Source organism: Ovis aries, chromosome 6 (genome assembly GCF_016772045.2).
Source record: "Ovis aries strain OAR_USU_Benz2616 breed Rambouillet chromosome 6, ARS-UI_Ramb_v3.0, whole genome shotgun sequence".
NCBI lineage: Eukaryota > Metazoa > Chordata > Mammalia > Artiodactyla > Bovidae > Ovis > Ovis aries.
In genome coordinates, this window is record NC_056059.1 from 50,844,561 (window position 1) to 50,868,159 (window position 23,599).

Sequence of the window (23,599 nt, forward strand, 5' to 3'; positions counted from 1 at the left end):
TTCTCAACCCATCTGTATAAGAATCACCCTATTAAAACTGCAGATCCCCAGGCCGCCCAAAATTTTGAATCAGGGTTAGAATCTGTCTCTGTTGGTAAACAAGCTTTCTTGTCAGTGATTTTCAAACATTTGTGACCAAAGTGCATAATGAAAGTTAAAGGTTAAAAGTCAGTGTTTCCTTTTAACAAAGTGCTTGTGTTAGTAGCTACACCAACCGTAAAAGGTCATATGTGACTAAAGTAAAAGCTAGAAAGATCATATGAACAACAAAAAAATTAAGATGACTCTATTTATAATTTGCTTAACATTTATAGAAAATCTAAGAAGTTCCAGTCTTTGTGATAATGAATGTTAGTCATATCACTTTTTTAAGATGAAAAGGAAAATCTTTTTATAACTAAAATAATTCTCTCTTTAATTGTCAGAATTATTATTATGGAAATGAAAAGTGTTCCAATTTTCCTTAATCTGAACACCAATATTTCATTGCAGCTGCTAAAATTTGTAGGCTATTATGGTAATTTAACACAATGTTTCTTTTGATATGAGTCAGTCAGCTGACTTGTTACATTACTTTGTGTGTGTGTGTAGATTTTTTTTCCCCCCAGAGGTTATTTCAGTTCCAAGTGGCCCTACAGTAAAATGGAGATTATGAAAGGTAAATAGAGGAGGCTACTACCATACAGGAAATAAAGAACTTTAGTAACATGACCCAGCAAAGTCCCTTCCAACTTGAAAATTCAGTCATTTTCTGATGTAGGTGCATTCAACAGGTCTCACAATGAGCACAGCACTCTCACAGAGTGAGGTAATCAGGACCATTAAAATGCCCAACCTATTTTTTATGTAATTGTGCTCTACAGCACAAACAAATTATCTCCAAAACTCAATTACACTTCACAGATCTTATTTTGCTCTTGAAATCACTGGCTTCACCCACATCATCCCACATTCTAGGCTAAGATCATTCCACCTAAGATGATATAAAATTGCTTATGTAAAATCAGGTGTGGTCCACCCGACCTCACCCCATAGAGATAGACTCGACAACATAAACTCACATTCATTCTCAAATGAAAAAATTCTAAGAGATATTACTCACCATCTTTTGTGTTATCATGTTTGTTTTCTTCTAGTTTAGACAGTTTAATTCTTACAAATATTTCTAGAAAACTTGCTAAATGAGAAATAAGTATTATTAAGGGATATGAAGAAATGATAGATTACTTTGCTGACCTCTGAAAAATGACATGATTGTGAAATTAAGATATCCAGAAACAAATTCCCTAAAATATATGGGAGTGTGGTGTTGGGCACAGATTGAACTCATAATAAATTTGCTCTTAGGTAAAGGTACCCAGAAAGAGTGAGGATGTAGCATGAGCAGGGATTGAGAAATGCCATGACCTATTTGGGGACAATAGGGGAGATTGCTTTGGAGAAAGTATTATTTGGGAAGATGAATTTGGGTAGACCAGTTAGACTTAAATTATGAACTCATGTTTACCAGATGAAGTGGTTTAACTTTGAGAGTGATAGTGTTAGTCGCTTCAGTCATATTTGAGCCTTTGCGACCCCATGGACAGCAGCCCACCAGGCTCATCTGTCCATGGAATTTTCCATGCAAGAATACTGGAGTGAGTGGCTATTCCCTTCTCGAGGGTATCTTCTCCACCCAGGGACTGAACCAGGTCTCTCAGAATATAGGCAGATTCTTTACCATCTGAGCCACCAGGGAAGCCCTTGAGTGTGATAAGGGATTGCCTACAGGTCTTGAACAACAAACTACCTTACAGGAATTTAGGAAAGATGATCTAGTAACACTCCAAAAGAAAAAGTGATAACTGAGGTCTTCCTGAGAATGGGGACTAAAGTCAAGCATTTCTGCATGGTTGAATGCATTAAATATTGGTGGTACCAGCAGAAGGATAGTGGGTGAGATAAGACGAATATGGGGTAAAACTGCACTGGGCAAGATATGCCAGGATTGCTGTGCTACTAAGGTTCAAATCACCAAATATTTTTTTTATAGTTTAGTTCCGATTCCATTGTATCCAATTTGTCATTAAGGGCAGAAATTTTATTACTTTCTGTTGTAATAGCTCTCAAATTTCCCTTAACAAATTACTCAAATGGATTAAGTTAATTTACTTCTTAAAAAAGTATAACCTGAAATTTGTTGGAAAATGTTGTTTGTTGAATTCATGCAAATTAATTTTCTGTCACTGAGAAAAAGCAAGTCTTGTTTAATTGCTAGAAAAACTGCAAAGGCAAGAAGGAAGATCAGCAGGAGTAGGAGTGTAGATTTGGGACAGATACTCCTACATCTAGCCCAAGGGTCTTCTAGAATTCCACCAAAGAAAAAATACTGCTAGAAGCCTTCCTGTTTCTCAAGACAAGTCCTAAGTTCTGGTGTCAGTAGATTAATTCCAATCAGAGCAATTTTTTTCTCCTTTCCTTCCTTCCTCCCTTTGTTCCTTCCTTCCTTTCATTCTTAAATGTAAATTTCTCTCTTTGATTGCTAGTTACAATGCTTTGGGTGACCTAGAGAGGAAAACAAAGCAGAAATTCTTCACAAAGACTTAATGATTTCCTACTAAATATAAAAGTTCTTTTTTTTTTATTTTTTAAAATTCAAGCATCCTTCATTTCATAACCAAAAGTCAGATACATAATGAACTAAATTGGCTACTAGAGACTTTCACCATGTAAGCCTCTCATGTTTCTTGATAATGATAATGATAAGAAATAGTGGAAGCTGTCTTGAGAGTTGACTAACTGGAAATTACCAGTTGTGTGTTGGCTACTTAAAAAGATGAATCTTCCCCTCAAGCTAATTTCTGATAATTAACCAAAATATCCAAGAGTGCCAAGACGTATTAAGCATGTAAGGTAGTATTTTATAACCTCCTTTGGAAAGGAGAGCCCAGCTCAGGAGTCCCTATTGTGTGGCCATATTTAATGGCCGCAGTAACCATCTAAAAAATGCTGGCATATCACTGTTTTGTTTTTGTTGTTCACTTGCTGTCATGTCTGACTTTTTGTGACCTTGTGGACTGTAGCTCGCCAGGCTTCCCTGTCCTCCACTATTTCCGGGAGTTTCCTCAGATTCAGGTCTATTGAGTCAGTGATGCTATGTAACCATCACATCCTCAGCGACCCTCGTCTTCTTTTGCCTTCTATTCACTCTATTTAAAGTATATTTTCTGAGGTCTATTTTGAAGAAAATAGAGTTGGATGGGGAATGGGAATTAGTAACAACTATAGAAGAAAGACACCCTTTATTTAGTTGGCTTGTATTTCTCTTATTCTTTCTCACTCTTATTAGCCTAAGTTAAGCACACAGGTTATATCTCTTTGGAACTACCATATGTAGTTCTCTGGCCGGTGACTGACTGATTTTGGAGCTGGCAGCAGGCTGACTGCCAGTAGAAAGAGTCCAGGGAGCAGATAACCCCTTAGAAAAATAGAGCCAAAGCAGAACTTTACAAATCTACTCTGTTTCCCTTTCATTTCTCGTGTGTGTCTGTGTCTGTGTCTGTGTGTGTGCATGCATGCACACGCGTGTTGGGTTCTCCTACCAGGAACTGGGGAAAGTTGAAGTTTCACTGAACTTTGATTGACTCAAAATACTCATATGTTGGCTTATAATATCATATCTCCAAAATCATTACGTTTCTTTTTTCTCCCTCATTATTTATATAATACAGGATGTCCCTCACTCACACAGGGAAAATCGTTATATAAGAATAGTTTTACTTACATAAAAACCCTGACATTCTTAGTGATTTTTTAATATCTGAGGAAGACTACTAAATGTTCAAGCAATGGGCATTTTCCAGAGATAATATTACCTGTGCCCATTTGTTTTATATTTTTTAAGTACTTCTACTTTGTAAAGCAAAATGATGTCAGTTTACCCAGCTTTACTTGTCACATTTATTTGTTTATTTATTCATCTACTCATTTTTAGCTCCTGAACACTTTTCATACTCTGAAAGCATCTTAGAATTGATTCACTTTTCATGTTACACTAGTGAAAAATGCTCTTTGACCTGAAGTTATAATTACTTTAAAATTTATCAATGCCTATTATCTCTGAATGTTGAAGCTGGCCTCCCTCCCACAAAACTTTGCAAGTATTTAAACCAAACAGGACCTTGAGTGCTCCCAAGGCAGTCCATCATCAAAAATCTGGGATCTTGCTCAAATTCATGTCTGTCGAGCCAGTGATGCCATCCAACATATTCTCTGTTGTCCCCATCTCCTCCTGCCTTCAATTTTTCCCAGCACCAGGGCATTTCCAATGAGTCAATTCTTTGAATCAGGTGGTCAAAGTATTGGAGCTTCAGCTTCAGCATCAGTCCTTCTAATGAATATTCAGGACTGATTTCCTTTAGGATTGACTGATTGGATCTCCTTGCCGTCCGGGGGACTCTCAAGAGTCTTCTTCAACACCATAGTTCAAAGACATCAATTCTTCATCACTCAGCTTTCTTTATGGTCCAATTCTCATATCAGTACATGACTACTGGAAGAACCACAGCTCTGACTAGATGGACCCTTGTCAACAAAGTAATGTCTCTGCTTTTTAATATGCTTTCTAGGTTGGTCATAGCTTTTCTTCCAAGAGCAAGTGTCTTTTCATTTCATGGCTTTCATTATTTGTGAATAGTTGCCGCCAGTGAAAATATGTGGTTATTTTTTAAATCTGAATAACTTTTAATTTTAAACATGTAATACTGAAAAACAAGCATTTAGAGTACCATCCTTCAAAACCTTTCTATGTACAACAGATATTAAAAAAAATAGTAATATTTAGATCAGTTTTCTTATTTGGAAGAGTTAGAACTATTATCTAGGTAGGTTGCACTGGATTCTTTTCTCTGTGGCACCTTACTATTTGTCCTCAATCTTCTCAGCCCCTCTCATTTTTTTCTATCTCTAACATTGTTTCCCAGATAATTCATCCCATTTCTGTCTATGAGGGCTCAGTAAGGTGTTTTGTAGTCAAAGCAAGACCTGCGTCTTCCGATACTTTCTCTTGGAGCCAATATACAATTTTTCTTCTGCTCCTTCTTCTCTTTGCCTTCTATCTCTGGAAGACTTTTATGGAAGCAAAGTTTGCAATGTGTTAGAATGTTAAGATATATCACCAAATGCAAATCTGCAAGCATGATTTTGTTCTCAGAAATTATCTGAATTGCATTTCAGTATTCATATTACTCTTCCCACCTTTCCCTCATTACAGTCAGAGGCATAGAAATTTCACGTGGCTCGTTATTGTGAGTGAAAATGTGAAAGTGTTAGTCGTTTCACTTGTGTCCACTTCTTTGCAACCCCATAGACTGTAGCCTGCCAGGCTCCTCTGTCCGTGGAGATTCTCCAGGCAAGAATACTGGAGTGAGTTGCCATGCCCTCCTTCAGGGGATCTTCCCAACCCAGGTCTCCTGCCATGCTGGCAGATTCTTTGCCATTCTGATCCACATATTACAAAGCCTAAATCTCAGGCTTCTTCTCTCCCCATATTATACATACATGTGGCCCAATCTAAGTTCATAGGGGCCTGACTCTCTTATCTTATGGTTATTGATGTATAAAAAAATACACATTAATCAGGACCTATCAATATCCAAGATGATTGGTTTTCAATCCTGACTCTGCCTCCAGCATGTTGTGTGACCTTGAATACCTTCTATCCCTAAGGTACAAAGCCTTGTACCTTTCTGATCCTTGATTTTCTTATCTGTAAAATAGAATGATTATATGTCACGAATTATTTTTCAAGTACTTTTTCCATGGTAAGAATTGCATTTAATGGTAAGAATTATTTCTGAGTCTCAACATTGGACTAGATTTTTCAGTAGTGAATATACAGTCCTGGTAAATTACTTTCTATGTTACATTCTGGCAAGTTTTTATTCACAGAGGTCAGTTTGATAGTATTTATTTTCCTATATGCTGATATGGCATTGTGGCCTCCACCCTGAGAATACCTTAGAATATTGATATTAAAAAGAGTTTTTGTCATAGTAATATTAAAGTCTCAACAACTGTACTTCTTGTTTCTTTTTCATTCTTTGAACTATTAGAACAACAGCGTTGATAGTTTTGGGAAATAAAGGGCCTTTTGCTTTCTTATTTGTTTGTCACTGCATAGAAGCTAAAGATGCTTCTGCTTTAAGATAATTAAAAAGAAAAAAGTTAAAGGTAAAGGTGTGTACATGCTCTGTTGTGTCTGACTCTTGGTGACCCCATGGACTGTAACCCACCAGGCTCTTCTTTCCATGGAATTCTCCAGGCAATAGTACTAAAGTGAGTTGCCATTTCCTACTCCATGGGATCTTCCTGACCCTAGGATCAAATCTTCACCTCTTGAGTCTCCTGCATTGGCAGGCAGATTCTTTACCACTAAGCCACCTGGGAAGCCTGTGGGGTATCAATATTCACTCTACATCTTACCAGTCTCACATAAAATAGCATTGGGCATAGAAGAGCTCAAGAGAACTGTTTACATTATAGCTTTGTGGTAACAAAAACACACTTTTCCATAAGTATCAGATTAGTAATTCAGAGTCATAATAACCTGCAACTCACAAGATCATTATCTAACACTAAGATGTTATAACTATTTTTTTCCTCTCAAGAGCATATTTAACTACTAGCACAAGCATAGGATTTCCTTTTCTACCTAACAGAATTTAATCTTGCCCACAAAGTACTAACAGACAGAATGAAGCCAAACGTGAACATTAAGAACTACTCTTAACTTCCAATTCATATTTTTTATCTAATGGATTCTGAAGAGAAGAAAACAGGGCTTGTAAAGAAATAAATGAATGGGATATCATGATCACTCAGAAACAGGTGATTCATTCATTATTGAACAAAAGGGGAAAAACACGTCTAGTAATTATAATTAAATTGCTTATTTTTTAATTCTTAGAAGTTTCAATTTTTTCAATAATTCTTAAATTCTTAAAAATAGAACCAGGTTTGATTAATTTTGTGTAAACAAAATATAAAATTTATCAGAATATTTATTTACCTTTGGTTCTGTTTGCATATTTACTTATGATCATGAAAGATTAAAAGAAAAATATGGTTCTAATGATTGGGATATGGTAATCCCTCACATGTCTCATTTTCCTATTTGTATATTCTGTTAATATCGTTATCAAAAACCAAGATCAATAATTTATTTGTGAAGAATTTTAAAACCACCAGAAAGTGTTTTAGCATTTGAAGTCTTATTAAGTTAATATTGACAATAGATTATTGTTGAGAAACACATTTCATTTTTGGATGCCTAAAGTTAAGACAGATTTAGTTACAAGGGACATGAATTTGATGTATAACACTGGAGTCTTTGAACTGCATGGGAAAAATCACAATTTTTCATTATATTAATGTCTTACATTGAGCTATCTGCTGCCTTGCTGCCCAAGGTTGAAGCAAATGTTTTATTAGAAATCAAATCAATTTCAGACAATAAAAAGCCCATATTCCATCACTGAGTAAAGTACAAGCTCTTAAAAGTTGTTCTTTTAAATTAATAGAGTGTATCAGCTCATGTATTAGTATACAGCATCCAGGAATAATAAAGGATTAAGTTTTCACCCTTCTTCTTAACCGTGCTCTTTTGTGTGGAGTTTTCTGATGCCAGTGTTGATTGATATGAAAATGTTTTGTGCTCTATGTCACTGAGTTGTTTTCTTTTATGTTGCCTTTATTCTTTTTTTTTTGCCCAGTATCGAGATAGTCAGAATTCATATTTTTTACACTTTAGAGTACTAGTCACTCCCCTTTGTGGCTAGGTTCTGTTCTGTTTCTATTGCTGGTACATGGACTCTATTAGAATGGAGAATTGCAGTGGCAGAGCAGGGGAGGGCAGAAAGGAAGAAGAGGGAACATTGGATATACGTGTCATTCTCTAGTTCTTTTTCCCTTTTCATGTGCCACTCTCCTTAGGAGTGTTCACAAATCTTTCTAGTAAACTCTCCCATCTCCGATTTCTTTCCCAGTTTTTACTACTTCTTTTCTCCATCCCTGGGCCTCCCTAGTGGCTCAGATGGCAAAGCATCTGCCTGCAATGTGGGAGATCCAGGTTCAAAACCTGGGTTAGGAAGATTCCCCTGGAGAAGAGAATGGTTACTCAGTCCAGTGTTCTTGCCTGGAGAATTCCATGGACAGAGGAGACTGGCAGGCTATAGTCCATGGGATGCCAAAGAGTCAGACACAACTGAGCGATTAACACTTTCACTTTCTTTCTCCTCCACCCACTTTTCCTGGTGGATCTATCTATGCTCTGGCTTTTTCTTTCAAGATAACCTCCACTATTTTCTCACCCATAGGAGATAAAGTCATGGTGCCTCTCAAGCCTGACCCCCACGTTTGATTTGATCTTCAGAATAAAGCTAGCATCTCTATCCAAATTCCTAATTTTAGAATCCCTTTTCAAATTTCCTCCTTTTTAAATTAATTAATAAAATAACCCTTAACCCTTTTCATATTATGTATGGGCTGCTATGTTATGTGTTAAATGCCACTGAAGGTTCTTTTATTTTTCAGCTACTTCACTGATCTCCTTCACATTTAGCAGTAACTTCTCTGTCTACCCTGTTTTTCTGTGTCATTTCTTGTACTGTCCTTCATATCTACAAGATAGGAGGGGCACTTGAGTCTAGGTCTGATAGTACCTAGAACCTTCCTGCAGAATTAAAGAGGACTTTAGAGATTTTTCTGAATTATTGATTTTTTGAGGAGTTAAAGATAGGAAGAAAAATATTTCAGTGGTTTAAACATTAAACATTAATTGCAGTTGGGATCTGCCAGATATACTACCTGTTTTTCTCACAAAACTCAATTTATCATTTATAAGAAAGCAATTAGCAACATGCCTCTACATTTGTCCAGACATCTCTTGCCTCTTCCTGAGATCAAGGAAGTAGTACAGGGGGGGCCCTTGTGTAGCTTTACTTTGCTCTCTGACTACATCAGTATAAGAAATCAAGATGGTATTACATTGGCCAAACAATTTGGAAAATATTGTTTTTATTATATACACATACATCTATAGTTATATGTATACATGTATCTTTATGCTGTAATTTTTTAAATATAAAACAGAAAATATATCAACTTTGTTTTAAACCATTCTTAGTATGAATCAAAGGATTTCTGGTATTTATTGAACAAAGATGAAAATCAGTCTCCCAAAATTTAAGAGAGAATGGTAATTCGTTTTAAAGTCAATACATGGGTTGCTAATTCATTTCAGTCGTGTGCGACTCTGTGTGACCCCATAGATGGCAGCCCACCAGGCTCCCCCATCCCTGGATCTTCCAGGCAAGAACACTGGAGTGGGTTGCCATTTCCTTCTCCAATGCATGAAAAGTGAAAAGTGAAAGTGAAGTCGTTCAGTTGTGTCCGACTGTTAGCGACCCCATGGACTGCAGCCTACCAGGCTCCTCAGTGACGAATTTTCAAATCAATGATACTGTTTGTTTAACAGAGAGCTAACTTGAGAAGTCCAAAAAGCCGTCTGCTTTCTCTGATTATCCCAAAATTCTCACTGAATTTACATTTTCCAAAATGAAAGCAAAGCAAACTTACCAGGATTTTATCATTTATATACAACTGGAAATATTTCATACTCAGAAAAATACTATCATCATACATTTGCATCAGCATTAATAGTTTTGTTTTTCATCAGATTTTATTGCAAGCAGTGTAGGAGAGATTTCCTAACCCTAAAATATTAACACATTTTGTTTCTTAATGTATCTGTCCTAGTATAAATCAAGTGGCCGTAATCAGTATGCATTTCTTGTAGAATGGAAACATAAGTGACATTTTGAAATATTTTAATTGCATGTTCAGAAGTGCTAGTGGATATGCCAAAGTGAGAATACAATCCTGAAACTAATTAATGTGGCTTCATTTATCAAGAGCACTAGAGCTCTTATAAATACTAATAATAGCATTGTAACAGTGTATTTCCGTTTGTCTGTTGACACTCTGTGCTGTCATAGTGCCCCACACCATTGAGTCGAAGAAAGTCTTTGTGTGGATTTAACAAAAAGCATTCCACATTGTTTTGTAGTAAATTCATAAGACTGCCTACACTTCTAAGACTTCTTACACCAGGTAGTGATCTTACACTAGTGTCTATAGTACTGAGATTGATGGACTTGAAAAAACAACTATTTCATTGTTTATAGAGCTGGAGAAATAAAGGAATCAGTAAAATGCATTCTACATTCAAATATGTTACTTTTTAAAAATATATGAAATACAAAAAACAATCATATGGCTCATCTGTGCAGGAAGCAAAGGTGAGCTGAGGGGAGGGATCAATATGGAGGTGTTAGTTTTAATATAAGGTTTTGCTTCATAAATAACACTACACTGAAACAGAAAAGTCTGTTTAAAATGGCACTCTTGAATAACGGTCAGCCTTCATTTCTCATCATTAAATATCTAGGAATCTTTGCTAGGGGAGTGTTTGTCTATCACTGCTGTTGTGTTTGAATGAAGAATACTGGATTAGGAATTCTAGATTTGTTTTCTTTTTTAATCATAGGATTTTTTTTTTTTAAGTTGGAGGATTATTGGAAAATGTGTTATTTTCTGCTGTACAACAATGTGAATCAATTGTAACTGTACATATATCTCCTCCCTCTTGAGCCTCCCTTCCAACTCCTCCCATCCCACCCCTCTAGGTCATCATAGAGCACCATGCTGAGCTTCTTACCTTATACAGCAGCTTCCCACTATCTATCTGTTTTTTACATGGTAGTGTATATATGTCAACAGTACTCTTTCAATTTGTCCCACCTTCTCCTTATGCCACTGTGTCCGTAAATCCTTTCTCTACATCTGTGTCACTATTCCTGACTTGCAAATAGGTTCATCAGTAGTAGATGTAGTCTTGGGTCTTCTCTTACTTGGAAATTTTTTTTCATCCAACTTTATTTCTCAGGTCTTCATTTTCTTCATACATACACATAAGAAGTTGAAGTCACAAATGTTTAAGGCCTTTTCAACAAATTCTAAAAGACTGTGATTTTGGAATCATTAATATAGGCTTCCCAAATAAAGAATACAGTGAGAGCAAAGTTAATAGAATTATATCCAAGAGAAGAATGCTTGCCAATGTGTAATTCTAAAAATTATTTGTGGGTCCTTTATAGTCATCTAAAGGCATCTGAAGGCAACTAGTTTACTCTTTTCTATGGCAATGAAATTTACAAGTTAAGTACAGAGATCTCCATGGGCAATAGAATAATCCAAGTAAAATGTGGCAAAGGCATGTTAAATCCAAACAAAACTCTCATCAGTTCAGTTCAGTTCAGTTCAGTTGCTCAGTCGTGTCCGACTCTTTGCGACCCCATGAATCAAAGCACGCCAGGCCTCCCTGTCCGAAAAGGGAAAAAAAAAAAAAAAAAAAAAAAAAGCCATTAGGAAGCTAAATATGTATGAAAAGAAATTCCGCTCAAACTTGAACTACATTAGTCACTTGGGGCAAAGGCTAGGTTAGTAACACCGTTCAAGGAAAGTAAGGCCACATTTCTGCCTTGTTTTGTAAGTCCTCTTGCTAAAAAGTTTCATTTGTCTTTGTTTTGAGCCTCAAGTACAGCTAAGTATTTATTGAATTTGCATTTGCTTCCTCTTTAGGAAGCTTATAAATCATCACCCTCATTATTTCAACAAATATTATTCTATATTAGTTTGGTTATAGAACTGGCCTTCAGTTTCACTTATTTTAATGGGTAAACTGGGATAGGAAAGAGGAACACTTTGGATTTTAGTGTTAACTATGCAATCAACTTAAAAGCTTTGTGACCTTGAACAATTTACTTAGTCTCTTGGATATTCAGTATTCTCATTAAAAAAATTAATAAAATCCATAACCTCCTGAATTAGGGTGAGATGAAAAAAATGTATATGAAGCATGTATCATAGTGCCTATAATAGAGCAGGTCTTCATCAATTCTCAGTGATCTTCCTTCGAATTACTCATTCTTATATTGAAATAAGTGCATTTCTGAATTTTTGAAATTTGTAAAGCAATGATTTGCTCCTGGCTTTGCTGCCAGTTGTGGGACCGTGCACAAACCAGTGTCCTTTTGCACTCCAGTGTTCTTATCTGTAAAAGAAGATCTGAACTATATAATTTTAAATACTTTACTACCCTTTCATTTAATTTTATTTCTTTTGGTCTTTGTAGTTTTAAATGAATGACAACAAAAAATAGATGAAATACCATTAACTGATCATGCAATAAAATATAATCGTTTCCTATGCAACATGTCACAATCCAAGAGTATATTATACTAATTATTGTAACTTTCTTAAATTATTCCTACCAGAAATAGCTAAGTGACTTGAAATAGGTATTTTTAATCTTTCTTAAAAACAAGGAAAATTTAATCCACATGTTTCTTAAGTTGAAATTTTCCTTAATAATTTCTATTGAGTCATAGATACCTAGGTTTAAGTTTCTTTTGGTCTGCAGATGATTTTGCTTTGTCTTCTAAATGACAGCTACTGACTACATTAATATTCAGATCTCTGTCCTCTCTTCCCAAAAGGTCACTTTTTTCTCTTTTTAAAAAATTAAGCTCTTGTATTCCTGAAAAGCGAATTATTATTTCCCATGAAAATAGATTTTAGTTAGAAGGGCCTTTCTAAAAGCATGCAAATGAACAAAATACTGTATCCACATTAGATTATCAAATGATTCACTTTTATGTAGATGTTATATCAAATCTGCAAAGCAAAATCTGTGAGAAATGCACAGACAATCCCTATTTCACATGATCCCTGCCCCTCCCCCCCAAAATGACTATAGTTTTATTATGAAGAAATGGTTGAACAATGACAAACGTGATCTTTGTACAACTCAATTTTTTTTTTTTACCTAAAATTTGAAAGTACTCTAATATATTCAGAATGTATTTGAAAATATCTTTGGGCATAATATCCCATAGCATATTGTGATATGTCACACATACATGGAAATTACAATTTCATAGGTTATATACATTACAAAGACTGACTTTTTCATCAGTCTATTCCTGTATGATGGGGAAGCTAACCAATGTTACTCTGGTACCATACTCAAAAATCTTCTGCTTTTCCAACTCACCGGGTAAAGCAAACAAAAACCAGCAGCAACAAAACTTTATCCAAGGACAAGAATTCTTTAATTAATAAGTAAATGCAAAACTTGTCATTTTGCCTGCTCACCTTTACCCGAATATCATGTAATTAACCACTTGAAATTTAGAAGTTAGGTGAAGGTAATAAACTATATCTATTTCGTCCCAAGTTTTCACTTTAAAACGTTTTCTTTTTCTTGTTTACCTGTTCCTGATATGTCTTTTCTGTAAGGGCACCTGGCTAATAACTTAAAAGTTTCTAAGTACAGCTAGCTATCAGGTTAGCTCCATGAAGCCCATTTAGTACTTATAAAATGTTGTGGATACTACTTATAATATCTCTGGGAAATTTTGTCACTAGTATTTCTCAAATTATATCACATTGTTTAAAATCATGAGAATGGCTCATAAAACAGCATTTTCTTTCTTTTCCAGGTAGGCATATAAGATAAAATAGTCTGAATACATTAATTTTTTTTTTATATTTTGGAAATATCTGAAAGCATGGTAGTACCATAGAAACATGTTTTAGTTTAAACATTCGTTGGAATAGGAAACAAAAAATAAAATATCAGTGCAGAGTTACATACTAATGACCTAGGAAGCAGTTCTCATAACAGGCAGGTTGGGAGTTTGTTGCCAGGGAGGAAGGAACATAATGCCCCAGGTACATTAGGGAATATTTAATGTTCAGGGAGTCCATTATAATGCGAACAGTGGTCATTCACTAGGTCTCTGTTAGGAGGAGACTGAGCTAAAGCAGAAATGTAAATTATTTTAAAGGTTTGACTTACTGCTTTGAAAACGTTATCCACTCCCACCCTTCCTGAAAAGCACATACTACGGTTACATGAAAATATCCACTCATAAAAAAAAAAAAATGTGTTTCTCCCAGTTTGGCCATGTGAATCACCACATGAGCAAGGACTATTAAAACATTAATCATTGTGATAAGCAGATGGAAACTTCATGATAATAGCAGGTGATTAAAAAAAGGAATGTGTTTCTTAGAAGTCACAGTATTTTGTCATGTTTATGCCCGCAAGTGTATAAAAGCCACTACATTTTCTTACATGGTAAAATATTGGTAATAATTAGATTTAGAATATTGTATTATACTAGATGGATAGATAATAGATAGAATTTTCACCTACATACTGAGTTATAAACAGTTGTAAACACTACAGTCTGAATGAAATTTAAACAGAATTCTCAGAATATGAGAAACCCAACATTTTCCATATGCACTGTCATATTCCATTCTTTTTCTAATATTCATATTTCATTAGCATTTAGTACACAGGCCTTGGGATTTTTTGAAAAGAAATATAAATATATTCTAGTTTGGTATTTGTGAACTATTTATCATTTAATTTACCATCAAGGCCTACTTAATTTTGTTTAAGACACTAAATTAATTTAAATCCCACCTCTTTTACTTTTGATATGCAAATATTTTTACTTTGATGTTGTAGCAGTACAAATTGAATTTTGCAACATGAACCGCTAATGCTAATTTGATTACTTCTGTATTAGTGTTGAGTGCTGCTAAAATAGCAAGAGATTGTTTAAAAAATGAAACTGGGAATGGAAGAACTCTTTCTCTGCAGGCCCTCTGCAATGATGGTAGTATTAATGCATGTACATTAATGCTTGATGATTCTCATACAACCATGAATATTAATTTTAAAGACAAACAATTTAGGATTTTTTAAAAAACCTGACAGCTTGATTTTTTTAAAAAATTGAGTTCATCAAAAAGTCCTGACTGAACTTTTCAATAGCTCAGAGTTTGAATCCATTTAAGATATTTATTGCAGACGATTTAGACCATGAATTCTTTTTAGCAGTAAAGATGTTTATCAAATATAGTGAAGACAAGGTGCATAAACTGTGAATTCAATACATTTTGGATGGAAGTGAATCAGGCTTTTTTAAAAAAGAAAGAATGAACCTTTTTAAAAAGATCTATTTAATTGATTTATTTGATGAAGTTGAGGAGATTTCTAATGACTTGTAACAAAAAGGATGACATAAACATCTGATTACAATGGAAGATAAGACAAGAATATCTGACAACTGTTGAAAAATGATTTTTCCTTTTTTTAATAATACTTGAAAATAGTATCTCAACAAAAAGACAAAAAACTCATTTATACACATGATCTACAAGATCATCCAACGGTGGAGCTGCAGTAATATCTGCCACCTGTAGTGTGCCTGCAGCGTGCATGTTGCTTGTCTGTTTATCAATGAAATGTCTGTGTATGTCTGTCTGTAATTTGCATTATGCCTGAAAGTCTCTATGCTCATTAACCTTTTACAGGTGCTGCACCATTCCAAGGAACTGCAGGTACTAAAACAATGGGCAGTATTCTTGAAGGCACAGTACACTGAGCTCTACCTTCTCCTCCTGCCTACCCTCAGGCAATGTTTTGGAGGCCATTCAATGAGTTAGATATTTGTGGCCAAGCTAAGGAAGTGAAAAAGGAGTAGCTAGTGACTGAATGAGGGCACTGTATATTTTCCACATATTACCCATCATCTGACTATAAAAAGAAAGGTTTGATATAAAAAAGATGGAAAGAGATTGAGAGAGAAGAAACAATCATTACCTTATAAATTATCAAGAGTTTTTCTTCAGGATGTGACTAGCAAAAATATTTTAGAATGTATGCACATACTGTCAGTTTTCTTAAAAGTTTCTCAATAGTGTATGTGGTATGTGAACATACAATACAGTGATTAACTAGGTTAGAATGTTGATAATAGAGATTACTAGGCTGATGATTATAAAATTAATTATACTGAGGATAAATACTAAACACTAGTTGGTTGATTCTTTTTAAACCTAGAATTTTTTGTGTAATGTAGTTTTAAATAAGATCAAACATTCTGCTGTTTCACAACAGTGGACATTCACAACTTGTATACTTAGGAAAAATTATGATTTTGCATAAATATTTTTAACCTCCATGTGTGAAAGAAAAAGATTCTGATTCTTTCCAATCAGTGCCTCTGAAAAATCAATCTTCTTTTTCAAATTAGTCACAAATTTATTTTGTGAATGTGTTCTTTATATGCAATGCAAAGTTTCAAAAGAATTTAAGTCAATCTACCATTGGCAAAGCCTTATCAAATAGACATTAAATAGATAAGCAAACCACTAATAAATTCCAACAGCCTTATAAAAGTTGGTGAATGCTACTGTGATTGTAAAGATCATTAGTGCTATTAAAAATGGTGATGCCATTGATACTAGTCTTTATCATTGAAATTATTTTCAAGGGCTCAAAATGGGGGAAAGCATAAATTGAGCTCACTTCTTAATAAGTTCACAATTGAAATTACCATCTTGTTCAGCCTCCCATTTTGAAAATGTAAACTTGTTTATAAGTCACTTATGGAAATTGTTAAACATAATAGCCCATCTCCTTGTTTTCATAATTATTATAGAAAACAATCTAAAATTCTTTATATATATAATGAAAATAATCAGAGTTGACTATAGTAAGTACAGATGACAATTTATTTTCCTTTAACATGAAATTTTATTGATATAAATGTTCATTGCTTGTTCATCACTTCATCTCTTTCTCACTCACACTATTTCTTTCTGTTCAAATGTCATGCTTTTCAAACAACAACAACAACAACAACAATTGTCTGTTTTAGAATACTTCCTCTTCCTGGTAGCACTCAAGTCATCAATGAAATGTGTCTTAAATTGTATCTCCTGAAATATACCATTGGCTCATGCTAAAAGAAAACTGAGTTCTACTCCTCACCCTCAAGTCTTAATGTCAGTTCTTATTTTGCCCGTTTTCATTTTCATTTAAGGAGACAACTTGTCCAGTGGATCCTGTTAAAGATAATGTGAAAATCACAAACAGTTTGTCTCATTCAGAGTGCAGGGTTGTGAGAGGAGGAAAGGAAACTGACTACAAAAGGGGAAAGAATTAGTGTAGGACATCCTTGATAAAAGCATTGCTTAGTTCATCCTTAGTTCCATTATAATGGTACTCATGTGACAGGAACTAATTTTTTAAAATTTTATTCAACGTTTATTTAAATTTCAATAGATGCATTTGGCTAGTGGTTACCATGTTGCACAATGCAGATTTAGATACTCATGTTCTCATTTCATTTTAAAAGACAAAGACTAAATGTTTTCAATTTAGCCTTTGAAATAGACTCCAAAGAATAAAATTAGTCATCATTCTTTTCAATATTCATTGCTCCTTTTGTTAATATCAGATAACTTATCTTAATTTCTGTGTTTTTAATCTCCTTCATTGAATATAATTAAAATATACCTTCCAAATTAGGATCACACACATGTATACATATGCATAAGCATGTGTGTATATATATATTATATAAAATTTCATTAGTGAAATTTCAATAAACATATATAAAATTTTATTGATATTAGCCATAGAGGTGTCCTTAAAACTTCTCTACTGTGATTGTTAAGATCATGGCTTTGGAGTCAAATATACATGGTATCAAATTCTAGTTCTGTGACTACCTGAGTGACCTTGAGAAATGACTAATCTTCTTAAGTCCTTATTTGCTTCTGTGGAAAGAAATAATAACTTCATATTGTACATTGTACAATATATGGATATGTACAACTTCTACATAGTACATTGTAGAATCGTGGTGAAGATTAAATGAGCCAGTACTACAAAGCATATAGCATTGTACATCTCTCTAATGTTCTGTAAATGTTAGCATGTCAGCCAGTCTCATTCTAAATGCTGTGTAAGGGATTGTTTGAATACAGTGTATCCTTAGAAGGATTTGTATCCTCAAAAGGATTTTTTTTTTTCCTTTCCTGCTGCATGACTAACAATGGATAATTCCCAACCCACATGAATATAAACAGGGTCCATGGGTTTTAGCATTTTCTCCTCCACTAGCTGGAGAAGGCAATGGCACCCCACTCCAGTACTCTTGCCTGGAAAATCCCATGGACAGAGGAGCCTGGAAGGCTGCAGTCCATGGGGTCGCTGAGGGTCGGGCACGACTGAGCGACTTCACTTTCACTTTTCACTTTCATGCATTGGAGAAGGAAATGGCAGTCCACTCCAGTGTTCTTGCCTGGAGAATCCCAGGGGTGGGGCAGCCTGGTGGGCTGCCATCTATGGGGTTGCACAGAGTTGGACAGGACTGAAGTGACTTAGCAGCAGTAGCAGCAGACACATAAGGGTATATGGTGATCTTACAGAGTGCTTCAGCATAGCAACAATCTTACACCATTTGGAGAAAATGATACTGTTTTCAAGTGCTTAAAGAATTGTCCCTAGGAAGGAGGAATAAATTTTATTCTTTAACTTCTAATTTTTGCTTTAATAGTAAAACTATGGAACTATGTACGTGGTGATTGAGGGCCAATTCAACTGAGGGTAATTTCCATATTCAGCAAAACTTAGGGAATAGTCTTTGTCATTTGAGAAGCTTTCAATCTGTGATCTTATAAATAACAACATCAGCTGAAAGAGAAAGAGCTGACATTAAAACTGGAGTGGAAAAATTTGACTAGCACTAAAATACACGTATCAATAGTAAGTTCTCTCAGTCCCTCAACTACATCATTAATGTCAATACGCAATGAAGGCTATCTCCTACTCTTTTTGGCAAACAATTTCCAGGAATTGTCTGCCACTCAGACCTTCCTAAGATGTTCGCTTCTTGTCACTTCCGCAGTATGTAAAGATGGAGGAGCTGAGATGTGTGCCACCGTAGGTTTCTTCTGAGTCTAGTTTCTGCATTTTCCATTAGAAGCTCTCCATGGGTAGATACTGTGGTTGACAAGTTTTCTGGAGTAAATCTAAGAAGCAGGGTGTTCATATACTTTGAAATCAGCTTGTTGTGTTTTCCTTTTCCAAAGTGAGTCATGATGCCTGTGGGGCTAATGCATCTACAACCTAGACTGAATTAAAATAGAGAGTGAAGGGACCATCGGAGTGGCAAGATACTATGGAGACTGATAATGATGAATAATTTCATTTATAAAGTGTAAGGCTCTGCTAATTCCTAGTATAAATATTAGACAATTGTCAAAAATAGCATACCCATACCTGGGCATCAGCTAGAATGTATTAGGTTTTTTTACAGCCTTAGAGAATAGGTAAATTAAAGCCAGGGAAGGTGGGGGAAACAAGTGGGAGTTTTATTTTTATAATGTACAATAAAGAAAATATTTTAAGAGCTTTGAAGAACACCATCAATTTAAGTTTGTTTTGTTTTGTTTTGTTTTTGCCAAATAGTGACGATACTTTAAGAAAAAGTCTCAAGTTGGAAGATTTAGCTCATTATAAATTAAACAGAAGATTGGGATAAAGTTAACATAAACAACAACAACAACAAAACCCCAAAACAACACAGCTACAATGCCCACCAAATATTCAGAAGAGGGTGTTTCTGCATGGGCATATGTTCCACTCCAATATTGTTGAAGGGGAAATCCCATTGACAGAGGAGCCTGGCCAGCTACAGTTCCTGGTGTTGCAAAGAATCAGACATGACTGAGTACAATAGATAAATAAATAAAATCTTCCTTCTTTCCTTCTTCCCTCTCCCTCTCCTCTCCATTTCGCACCAAAAAAGTCCATATTTTCCTCAGATTTTTTCCAATGTTTTCCTTTTGGCACTACTTCTTATCATTTTAAGTCTCAGAAAAGCTTAGGATAATTTTCATGTCACCCAAATACTCACAGCTAAAGACCAAGACAAGGAACAACTGTGTTGTTCCTTTTGGTGGTTCTAATTAGGGAGGAAGCCGGCAGAATGTGGAATTGTTTGCTACGCTCCCCAGGTAGGGTAGTAACTGACACAGCAGCCCTATGAGAAGGAAAGGAATGTGAATTCCAGTGGACAAGCCTATTTTTCAGCACGGAGAGACTGAGTAGAACTTTCATGAAAAAAGAAAAGGCTTTGAAACAAAGCCAAATAAAGTAAAGAGACAAAGCACTTCTCTGTCTCTCTGAGAGACTTTGTCAGTTTAGCACACCTGCTCAGACCTTTTGAGCTTATCTTGGGACATGCTTCTGTGAATTGACAAGCGGGTTCCTCAAGAAATTGTAGAAACGTGGCAGTGACTTGGTGACATCTTTTCACCTAGTCAGATAACTGGAAAAATTCAATCTTATTTTTAAAGTATAGTTGATTATAGGCAGTTTCATCATGGCTTGTATAACATTGGGGGATAACAAAACTTATTTATAATTGATGAGAATAGAGTAGTCTTTAGAAGTCCGAATTTGGCCCCTGTCTTTTTTTTTTTAACAAAACAATTCAAAGGCTTTTCCAAAGGTGATAATCCATAGTTTTAAATGAAACCCATCTTTCAAGATATTACACTCCTTATTGCAATATTCAAATCACTTTCTTATCAGTAGTAAAATGATTTAACTAGACTTAGAAAACTCTTAATTTATCCTGTCTATTTGACAAAGCTAAATTGGCCACTGATTGTCACAGAAGTACAACGGTAAAATCCGTGAATTCTAAACATGATGATTTAAGTACATGCTGGACATTTTTATTGTTGTTGTTCATATCAGAGCAATTAAAATCAATCAATCAATCAATCAATCAATCTGAAAGCTTTACATTATTTCCATGCAGGTAATTTTATGGGGAAAGGTACCAGCTAAAGATAAACATGGTAAAATTAAGTGCTTGAGGAGAACAAAATGCATTTATTTTGTAATTCTGAAATTTATAACATTGTCTTTTCCATTATATAACAAGTTATTTTTTAATTATATAATAATATTAGTAATAAGTTGTGTCATTGAAGGAAAGGATTTGGGCTGTATATTTAGTCCTTAATAATTTAAGTCCTTAATAATTTAAATCAGTTTGGATGGAGCTTTTGTTGGGTTTTAAAATGCATTTGGTATAAGAGATAATGCTTTGATAGATTTAGAATTTAGACAATGTCTATATTTAGAAAACATTAGTGTGGAATGTAGTAAATTTCAAATATTCATGACAGGTAAGATCCTTAAAACTGATGATGAAGACAGGCCAAATCCTCAGGCATTTATTAAGATAAAGTCTGTGTATATTTGAAGACAAAGACTTAAATCACACAAAAATAACTGTCTATTGATTTAGGCATTTGTATCTCAGAGACACATGCCTACCCAAGTTGTTTTTCTAAATTCATGCAGAAAATGTTGAACTCTTTCCTCAGTATGGCTCTGCATTAACATAGCATGTTGGAGGTGATAATATATGCTGAATGATATATTTGTAATCAAGTCATTTAAAAATAATACTTAATGAAGGAAAGTCAGCAGGCCAAACAAGTTGTCTGTTTCTCCTAATTTGTAATGGGGGATGGGAAATATTGAAGATATTTAATTTTTTTTTTGTATTTTAGTGGAGAATTTGGCTCATAAAAATAAACCCCCAAAAGGGATCAAAAGTGATAAGAAAATACAATATAGTGAAAAATTCAATTGAGTTAGTACTAGGCACAATGTGAAATCACCATAGGACTTTGATAGGAGGCATTTGGCTATATTTCACACAAAAAATATGATCTTTGAAATAAACTTTGAAAGTTCAATAGGAGTTGGACAGATTGAGATTAAGATGAGCATTTTATGAAGGGAGACATCCTGGAAAAACAGAAGAGTGTGGTAGGTGAAAACTGTAAGGTGAAAGTGATTACCTTGCTTTCTGGCCAGTGGAATACCATTGGAGAGATTAAAAAAAATATTAGTTGGATAATTTTATCAGACTTGTGTTTTCACTTATTAAAACTGTCCAGGAAGGACAGAGGATAAGGATGAAAAAGGCAATGGTTTATAATATTTTTGCGGTTGTCTGGTAAAGATCTGAGGAGAGCCTGGCACAAGGAGTTGCAAAAATGAAAGGATGCTCTAGACTAATGCCTCTCAAAATGTGGTTCTCTGATCAGATGCATTGACATCACCTGGAAATTTGCAAAGAATGCCAATTGTCTGGGACTCCATCCAAGACCTATTGGATGAAAACCTCTGATGCAGGGTCCAGCAACCATTTTTGCTTTAATTAAGATATAATTCATATATCAAAAACTGCACACGTTTAATGTATAAATCTCACTAAGTTTGGACATACAGCATCACCACAACCAAGGTGGTAAGCATTTATGACCTCCAGCTACCTATGTTTTAAAAAGTTCAACAGAGAATCTGAAGCACACTAATATTTGAAGACAGCTTCCCTAAAGATAGATTTTTAGAGTTGAAATAGAATTGAGAAATTCTTTAGATTTGGGGATAAGGAAGATGGAAGAATCAGGAAGATTCTTTATTGTATGAACTAAGTAGAAGAGAAGCAAAAAGCAAAGGAGAAAAGGAAAGATATAAGCATCTGAATGCAGAGTTCCAAAGAATAGCAAGGAGAGATAAGAAAGCCTTCCTCAGCGATCAATGCAAAGAAAGAGAGAAAACAACAGAATGGGAAAGACTAGGGATCTCTTCAAGAAATGAGAATACCAAGAGAAAATTTCATGCAAAGATGGGCTTGATAAAGGACAGAAATTGTATGGACCTAACAGAAACAAAAGATATTGAGAAGAGGTGGCAAGAATACACAGAAGAACTGTACAAAAAAGAGCTTCATGACCCAGATAATCACAATGGTGTGATCACTCACCTAGAGCCAGACATCCTGGAATGTGAAGTCAAGTGGGCCTTAGAAAGCATCACTATGAACAAAGCTGCTGGAGGTGATGGAATTCCAGTTGAGCTATTTCAAATCCTGAAAGATGATGCTGTGAAAGTGCTGCATTCTATATGCCAGCAAATTTGGAAAACTCAGCAGTGGCCACAGGACTGGAAAAGGTCAGTTTTCATTCCCATCCCAAAGAAAGGCAATGCCAAAGAATGCTCAAACTACCGCACAGTTGCACTCATCTCACACACTAGTAAAGTAAGGCTCAAAATTCTCCAAGCCAGGCTTCAGCAGTACATGAACCGTGAACTTCCAGATGTTCAAGCTGGTTTTAGAAAAGGCAGACGAACCAGAGATCAAATTGCCAACACCCGATGGATCATCACAAAAGCAAGAGAATTCCAGAAAAACATCTATTTGTGCTTTATTGACTATGCCAAAGCCTTTGAGTGTGGATCACAATAAACTGGAAAATTGTGAAAAAGAAGGGAATACCAGACCACCTGACCTGCCTCTTGAAAAAGCTATATGCAGGTCAGGAAGCAACAGTTAGAACTGGACATGGAACAACAGACTGGTTCCAGATAGGAAAAGGAGTACGTCAAGGCTGTATATTGTCACCCTGCTTATTTAACTTCTATGCAGAGTACATCATGAGAAACACTGGACTGGAAAAAGCACAAGCTGGAATCAGGATTGCCAGGAGAAATATCAATCACCTCAGATATGCAGATGACACCACCCTTATGCCT

The 23,599-nt window shown here is 35.1% G+C and overlaps 1 protein-coding gene across 4 annotated transcripts in view; it reads left to right on the forward strand.

Moving 5' to 3' along the window:
• Positions 1-23,599, forward strand: part of PCDH7 (protocadherin 7) — a 466,886-nt gene that overhangs the window by 274,125 nt on the left and 169,162 nt on the right. Inside the window, exon 3 of one of the 4 annotated variants that reach the window (XM_042251304.2) lies at positions 15,493-15,519. The exons of the other annotated variants lie outside the window; for them this stretch is intronic. Within the exon in view, the coding sequence (XP_042107238.2) occupies positions 15,493-15,519 (27 nt within the window). The remainder of the gene's footprint in view (positions 1-15,492; positions 15,520-23,599) is intronic. 4 annotated transcript variants of the gene reach the window in all.